Source organism: Camelus dromedarius, chromosome 14 (genome assembly GCF_036321535.1).
Source record: "Camelus dromedarius isolate mCamDro1 chromosome 14, mCamDro1.pat, whole genome shotgun sequence".
NCBI classification, from domain to species: Eukaryota; Metazoa; Chordata; class Mammalia; order Artiodactyla; family Camelidae; genus Camelus; species Camelus dromedarius.
Window position 1 is genome coordinate 52,163,369 of NC_087449.1, and position 6,000 is coordinate 52,169,368.

General features: G+C 55.8%; 1 protein-coding gene across 1 annotated transcript; it reads left to right on the top strand.

Annotated features, from left to right (window-relative positions):
* Nucleotides 1–1,520: 1,520 nt before the first annotated feature.
* Nucleotides 1,521–5,100, top strand: CD164L2 (CD164 molecule like 2). The gene is made up of 5 exons (XM_031463712.2): nucleotides 1,521–1,608; nucleotides 2,091–2,258; nucleotides 2,359–2,430; nucleotides 2,947–2,995; nucleotides 4,553–5,100. Exons 1-5 carry the CDS (start codon nucleotides 1,521–1,523, stop codon nucleotides 4,695–4,697), a joined length of 522 nt encoding a protein of 173 aa, XP_031319572.1. The 3' UTR covers nucleotides 4,698–5,100.
* Nucleotides 5,101–6,000: the final 900 nt, after the last annotated feature.

Here is a 6,000-nt window from a genome sequence, read left to right on the forward strand (position 1 = left end):
GGTGATGGAGCAAGTCAGTTGATGAGAGGATAGAGTTTCAAGGAGAGGACACAGCAGGTGCAAAGTGTGAGGAGGAAAAGAGTTGACGTGTTTGAGGAATAGAGAGGAGGCTAGTGTGTCTGAAGCCAAATGAGGCAAGAGGAGAGGTAGGAGTTGAGCTCAGAGAGGTGGGCAGGGGGAAGATCATGTAAGTCTTGGAAAGCAGTGAGATGAGAGCCATTGGTGGGCTTAAACATGGGGAAATGATGTGATTTGACTTACATTTTCAAAGGATCACTCTGGCTACTGAGTGGAGAACAGACTGGAAGTGGGGAGCAGAAGCAGAAGCCCTACCAGGAAGCCACTGCAGTCACCCAGGCAAGAGATGGTGAGAGGATGAGGGCTTGGGTGCAGCTGGGACAAGTGCTGCAGCAGCTCAGCCTGGCTCTGGGACAGTTATAGAGGGCTTCCTGCAGGAGGTGGCCTCTTAGTGGTGTCATGAAGGATTATTTTGCCAGACATACGGAGTCAGGAGAGGAGAAGGAACCTCCAGGAGAGAGAATAGCTATAGGATAAAGGCAAGGAGGTACAAAAGAGGGTGTGTGTTGAGAAGGGGCTATTCTATTTTCTCAGAGAGTAAAAAGGTGTTTGGGTGAGCACAAGACATGCTGTAGAGACTTCTAGAACCAGGAATCAAAGGGTCGTGGAGACCAAGCTGAGCTGAAAAGTTGTTTCATGGTTGAATCCATATTTTCAGGAGAGCTCTGCACTGTGAAGGCTGACTTGGGGAGGGGCCTGGAGGCTGAGAGGCAGTGAAGCCAGCAAAGGGAAGGTGAGGGAACAGGAGCCAGGGGATACGCAGAGGCAGAATCTGCAGGACTTCAGCCTGGGGCCTGAGACAGAGGGAGGGGGTGAAGATGTGACCATGGTTTGCAGTCGGGTGCCAGACAGACACGGAGCGTTGAGGGGAAGAAGAGAGGAGGGTGCAAGGGATGAAACGAGGTGGGGCTGCGAGAGCCTAGCGGCCGGTCCTAGCTGTCGTAGAGCTCGGTTGGAGGACGCCCTCGATAAGGCCCCGCCTGCACGGAACCTGGAAGTCAGGAACGTGACCTCACTTAAAATCCAGTTTTTGCCACTAACTCTGTGACCGACTAGTCACTCATTTTGTGAGCCTCGGTTTCCTCATCTGTGAAGTAAGGGTAATAACTCAAGAGTTTTCGCGAATTTGCTGGTGGAGGTATCCAGTGACCAGGCCGGCAACTAGTCCTGGACCCCGCCCCCTTTAGTCTGAGCCGGGACCCAGACCATCAAACCTGGCCCACCAGACCACGCCCACTAGCCACGCCCTATGTGGCTCCGCCTCAGACCACCAAGCACCGCCCGCCCGCACACGTCACTAGCCCCGCCCAGAGTGACCCCGCCCACCTGGCCTTGCCCCGGGTTGCCTGGGTCTCGCTTCCCACACCCCGGCGGAGCTGAGTCCAGAAGGGACACGCCACACTAGCTGTCCGCCGACCCCCCCGGGCCCCGCCCCCGCGCCCATGGCCGCACCGGGACCCCGCGCCTTACGGGCTGCGCTCTGTGGCGGCTGCTGCTGCCTCCTCCTGTGTGCCCAGCTCGCTGTAGCTGGTAATGCGAGCCAGGGTCTGGTTAGGGGACCGGGCAGCGGCAGGTGGAGCGTGCCCTAAACCAACTGCCTTCCAGGAGCAGTCTGGGTTTGAGGGACGGGGAGGGGGGTACTTTCCAGATGTGCATAGGGCTCCAGGGGTGGGTAGAAGGGGAATCTGGCTGTGTGTGGAACCCTGTGTGTATATATGGGCTCCAGGTGTGAGGAAGCTTCAGGTGTATGAGAGTGAAGCAGCCCCAGGTGTGTCTGGGGGCTGTTCCAAATATATCTGTGAACCTCGGGAGTATGCAAAGGGAGAGGCCTCTGGGTGAATGTCAGGGAGGTTCTACATGTGTGTAACCATGTGTTTTTGGAAACTCCAGGTGTGTCGTGGGGCTTAGGGGATCCAGGTGACTGTATGTGTGCAGAGGGGTGAGACTCACAGTAGTGGGGAGGAAGGCAGATGTAGCTTGGGTTCAAAGTGTTGCTCCCACCTCACTCCCAGGTAAAGGAGCTCGAGGTTTTGGAAGGGGAGCCCTGCTCCGCATGAACATCTGGCCAGCTGTCCGAGGGGCCTGCAAACAGCTGAAACTCTGTGAGCGTTGTGTAGAGGGGGACAGAGCACACAACGTCTCTGGCTGCATGTGGGAGCAGTGTCGGCTGGAGGAGCCAGGTATGGAGTTAGACCTTCCCCAAGTTGAGTGCCTCCAGTTCTGAACACCAAGTCCTTGGCCCCTCTCCCTAAACCTCTTCCCTGCACCTTCTCCCACCAGGACACTGTGTGGCCCAAGATGAGGTAGTCAAGGAAGGTTGTTCTGTCTTCAACCACTCAGAGTCATGTTCAGGTAAGGGGGCTCCTGCTGGCCTAAGCTAAGTTGGAGGGAGGAGAGTGAGATGTCCCCAGCTAGAGCCAGCCCTGCAATAAGGAATCAGCCTCCCCTAGGGAGTGGACTATGCCCACGAACACCTGGGTCCAATTTCAGTTCTGCTTTTGGCTCAGAGAGAAGTTCCTTCCCCTCTCTGGCTCTGTTTTCCAGAGGACCCAGGATAAGTGTATGGAAGGGATGAAGGAGTTAACTCTTCTATTTTAAACCATAGTGACAACTTTGGAAGTTCATAAAGGAATAGGAGGAGGGCTTCCTGGAGGAGGTGGCATCAGAGATGACAAAGATAGAGAGAGGGCATAGCTAGTGGAAGGAATTGTGTGAACTAAGGCTTGAAAATTATGTTGGGTGGACTTCGACCTGGACAGAGAACCTGGTCTGAGTAAAAAGTCCAGCTGTTGGCCTGGGTTGGGGTCTTGATGGGAGTTGGGGATGAAGAGGGGAGCCTGGTTTATTACGGATTCCCTGTCTCTTCAGCTGTGCACTACCACCCAACTTATGAACCAAAGACAATCACAACAGGTAGGTCCATCCTGGGGAAATGGGAGGTGCAGGGAAAGCCAGAAATGGGCTCAGGCACTAACATGCTCTTTGACCTAAGCCCTGTGGCTTCTCCCTCTGATCCTGTTTTCCACATTTGTAAAATGTGTTGGATAAAACCTCACAAAGTTGCTATGAGGATTTTATGAGAGGGTATATAGCATCTAGTTCAATTTCTGATGCATGGGAGGTGATCAAGAAATGATGGTTCCCAACCCTTCTCCCCAATACCAGTTCTGAGAACTCAGGATGACCCCCGCAGGACCTGAGGGTGCTGAGGGTGTATGGCTCAGGTTGCCAAGGAGATGTCCTCAGTGCCTACCTACTGCAACCTCCCGGCTCAGAGAGGGTCATAAAGCAGTTTCCCAGCAGAACAGAAGCAAAAACCCCACCCCTTGGTTCCCACTGCCCCTCAGGACCCAGAGGTCAGCAGCCTTGGCAGGGACAGCTGAAGAGGCTCTTGGTTAATTAAAGCCAGAAACGTGATCTCAAGGGCTGAATTATTGATGGCTCAGCTCCCTCCAGCTCGAGCTTCAGATTGGCCTTATGCAGCTCATTTCTTCCCTCTTCTGCTCCTCTTTCCTCAGTGCCCTTGTCTGGGGTTCACTGAGCTGCAGCTGGGACCACCCTTTGCCTTTCATATTCTCAGATCCCTTTCCACAAGCTACACCCTCTGAGAGGCCGACCCAGCTCCCAGCTGGGCCTCTTTCACGGCCCCAGAATGATCTTCCACCACCAGCCCTGCCCTACCCTGGGCACCTGGCCCAGGGCCTGAAATCGAATCCCTGGTGGGAGCTGATGGCCAACATGGCACAGCTGGGAGCCACCCAGACGTCCTGGCAACCATGGGCCCTGAGGCAGGGCAGGGGAAAGGGTCAGGGGATTCTGTGTGAGTCTGGCTCTGCCCTAACTATGAGGCGACTTTGGACAGTCCTGGAGCTCAGAGCCCAGCTTCTCCCTCTGACCTACACCACCTAGACTTCATTTATCCTCTTAGTAGGGTTGGGCCTCCACTTCTTCCTCTGCTCCTTCCCCCTTTAAAGTAAGGGCTCTGGCATTGGGTGACTCCAGAGTCTCAGGACTTAGGAGTCATGAAAGGAGATTGCAGCATCTGTATCTGGACTTCAAACCCCAAGACCCAAGGCTGAAAGGGACTCTGAGCTAAAGGGAGGTGAATGCCCAAGTTCTGGGTCCATCCTCACCCTGTTGGGCCAGTAAGTGAGTGGAAGGCTGGCAGGGAGCTCAGTCACCATCTGGTCCCTGCAATCAGGAGGCCCAGAGAGGGTGTGAGAGGCATCAAGCCACAGGGCAACTTAGGAGCAGAGCCAGGACTGGAGCCAAGGCCCCTCCGTCCCCAGCCAGGCATTGTCCTTCCCACCAGGAACTTCCCAACTGCCCGTAGGATATGGGTTGAACTTCTGAGCCTGCCGCTCAAGGCTCCCATGGTGAGGACTGGGGCCTCCTGGTGACCTGTGCCAGGTGTTGGGGTGAGGCTAAGATCTTGGTCCACAGTGGCCTGCTGTGACCTCCACCCTGCAGAGAGCCCCCAGGTCCCCAAGGCCCTCAGCCCTGGCTTTGATGGGGCCAGCTTCATTGGGGGCGTCGTGCTGATGCTGAGCCTGCAGGCGGTGGCCTTCTTCGTCTTGCGCTTCCTCAAGGCCAAGGACAGCACCTACCAGACCCTGTGAGTACCTCTTCAGCCAGCCGAGGGCTGGCTCACTGCCCTTGCCCACCTCTGGCCCCTCAGGTCGCCGTTAGTGGCAGTTCACTGTCTTCTCAATGGGGCAGCCTTAAGGGCAATGACTCCCAACCTCCCCCATGTGAGCAGAACCCCTTCTCCCTCCTCCAGTTGTGAAGTTCTCTCTGCTGGGTGTTGGCTGGGGCAGGACTCAGCCTGGGCCCGGCTGTCACAGCCCAACGAAGCCTACCTGTCTTTGTCCCCTCATGCTGCCAGCAGGGAGGAGAACCAGTAGGTGACAGCCCAGGCAGCCTTCCACCTGCAGCTCTGTGGCTACGGGCAGGAGCCTGGGCCATGTGTGTGGTTTGGTTTTCCTCTGCAAAGGGGAGCTGCTCTGAGGCCCCGTGTGCTGTGGCCCCTGTGTGCTGTGGGGTGGATGGCTGCAGCCTCCATTAAAGTGCTTGCTCTCTCGGCCGCTGCCTGCTCTCTGGGGATGGGAGTCCTTGGCCCAGCTGAGATGGGGCCACCTCCCTGAGGGCCCTCTCTGTCTGGCCTCTGTAGAATTTGATCCCCTTCAGGCCTTGATTCCACACTCAGGGGGAAGAGGATGAAGAGGCTGCCCTCTTGGCCCCCTTGTGGACACTGGGGGTGGGAAAAACTTTGACCACCAAATTCTGGCCCCTGTGGGCATTGAGCAGGCTCAGTGCCCAATACCTGCATCCCCTCCTGTCCTGGGCCTGGAACCTGCAGCTGAGAGCATCCTTCAACCACCTCCAGTCTCATCCATCATCCCTGCAGGCCCCTTGCCTGGTATTAGGTCTGGGCCTGCCTCTTCCCATCAACCTGGCCTGGACACTGCCCTCAAATAAAGGAGCTCTTTCCAGCACTGTGCTTTATGTCCCATGTCTTGAGCCATGTGTGGATTGGACGGGGTTAGGGCACAGCCACTGTCCTCTCCTTAATGGAAATTCAGCCTCAGGCTGTTGTTGTCATCTTTTAATATATTGTCCTTTGTTATATGTGTTTAATTCCCTCCCTCCACTGCTTTATAGATGGGGGTACAGAGACTCAGATGGGTGAGCACTCCTGCTCAAGATCGCACCGAGTGGGATGGGGCAGGGCTGGGATTGAAATGCAGGTTTTTCTGGCTCCAGAATGACAGAGCTTCAGAGCTCATCTGCAGAGGCACCCCTCTTTTGGTGCTCTTTTGGCTTTTAAAGTTAGGTTTCTGCCCCAGGGCCAAGATGGAGATGCCCTTGGGACCCTCTACAGCCATTTTTGTGCTTCTGGCTTTCCTCATGCAGGCCTTCCTG